Source organism: Osmerus eperlanus, chromosome 2, assembly GCF_963692335.1.
Source record: "Osmerus eperlanus chromosome 2, fOsmEpe2.1, whole genome shotgun sequence".
NCBI classification, from domain to species: Eukaryota; Metazoa; Chordata; class Actinopteri; order Osmeriformes; family Osmeridae; genus Osmerus; species Osmerus eperlanus.
The window spans coordinates 19269173-19270975 of record NC_085019.1 but is presented as its reverse complement, the minus strand read 5'-3'; the positions used below and the strand labels follow the sequence as shown (position 1 = coordinate 19270975).

At 34.7% G+C, this 1803-nt stretch overlaps 1 protein-coding gene across 1 annotated transcript in view; it reads right to left on the bottom strand.

Moving 5' to 3' along the window:
- Positions 1-213: 213 nt before the first annotated feature.
- LOC134034945 (serine-aspartate repeat-containing protein F) overlaps positions 214-1803 on the bottom strand; it is a 5295-nt gene continuing 3705 nt past the window's right edge. Inside the window, exons 3-6 of the mRNA XM_062479673.1 lie at positions 1418-1486; positions 871-922; positions 718-754; positions 214-560 (exon numbers count right to left, since the gene is read on the bottom strand). Coding sequence (XP_062335657.1) covers positions 527-560; positions 718-754; positions 871-922; positions 1418-1486 — 192 coding nt within the window. The 3' untranslated portion in view covers positions 214-526. The remainder of the gene's footprint in view (positions 561-717; positions 755-870; positions 923-1417; positions 1487-1803) is intronic.

The window sequence follows — 1803 nt, the reverse complement described above, 5'->3', positions numbered from 1 at the left end:
TACAGTACTTGTTTTATCTTTCTACTTACAATGCTTATTGTTAGGCACCAATATACCATAGCAAATTCCTTGTATGTGTAAACCTACTTGGCAATAAACTTGATTCTGATTCTGATGTACTTTACAAGGATACAGATGATCCGGTAATGGTCTGAAGGAAGTTCTTGTATAGAAAAAATATGCACAGTATGTATAAAAAAAACACCCAACACATAAAATATCCCCCTCATTTATTACATACAACTCCATTGTCTTCCATCAACACAATTGTGACTTTAAATATGAATTCACTTCCTTAAGAACATCACAACAAGCTTGTCATTTAACAACAATAATACATAAACAGATCAATTAAAGTTATTCTCATTGCATTGTCTATATCCAATGATTATTGAGTGTGCACGATTTCTCGGATCAAAAAAGACAGGAAAAATTACTTAAAATAGTGAAAATATGAAAGATATTTTAAGAGATTGCAGTCCCCTGGTTGCAACATATTTGTGGCCACATGGTGGCGACACAGGGATTAGTTGTCAGCATCAAAGACATCAGCAATAGTCCTAGAGGTAGAGAAGAAGCATTCACATATATTTGTCAGAAGACCAACAGTCAAGGATCGAAAAGAGAAGATCAAAAGGGTGAATTAAAAAGGTTATTACACTTTAGACTACAGTGTACTATGTTATACTGCTATAATACTATAAAATTGTGCCTTACTTGTAGATTGATCCAGTCAACGCATCAAGAACCCCACCTAGGAGAGACATAATGTTATAAATGTGTCCCCTGATTACTTGCTGTTTCCACACATGCGTCTCATGATAGCAACCTATTCATTAGACTCAACATCTCCAACAGCAGTGAGCCTACCTGGCTGGCAAACGGTCTGGCAAACAGGACACACATAGCAGAAATTGCACATCTGAGGAGAAAGACACAAAAGTGACAAGTTTGTCATGCTATAGAGCACTATGTACAGTAATTTCTCAGATTTGACAGATTTTGCCCTTTATGTTAGTTTATAAATATAATAATAATAATATATATTATACAATTATATATTATCTCTCTCAAGGGACACATCGTTCCCAGTGCCACAGTTGCAGGTGACTACCTTGAAGACATTGTTAGGTAACAACCATCATATGTAAATATCTTAAAATGGTAATGTCTTCTATTATAAACATATCTGTTCTGTCTGTGTAGTTTTAATAGACAGATCTGCTAAAACCTTACGTTTCTAGACCAGAATGTAATTTTTTTACAAAGTTGCTGCTAGCTATCCATGAATCAAATAAATGTATTGACTTAACCATAAAACTATGGTAGAAACTTTAGAAATACCTGAACCAAACCTTTTTTTTTGTTTTCCAGGGAGGCCTGAAATTATAGCACACTGGAATGACAAACAGCTCACCTGGCAATGATCACAGTGCTCAGACTCATCTTCCTCTTCACAAGGGCACTTATCGCAGCTGTCACAGTGCTAGGAGAAAAGACAGGATTGGAATCAGGGTTATCAAGGATAGAGAGGGAGAGGCAGTAAATAAATAACTTAAAATACTTTCCTTTTTATGACACTTGTTTGACCCTTTTTCAGGTCAGTGTCTAATACATATATTGGCACGGTCAAAAATGAACAATCCCATTGAGTTCTCGGTATAAGCCGCAACAAAATGGTTGATCAATATATAGGTAGTATATATATCGTAATACAACTCTATATTAATTTAAACATTCAAAATAACATTTCATAAAACATAAAGAAAATGTTTCATAGACATTTCGTTTCTTTCTCCTACA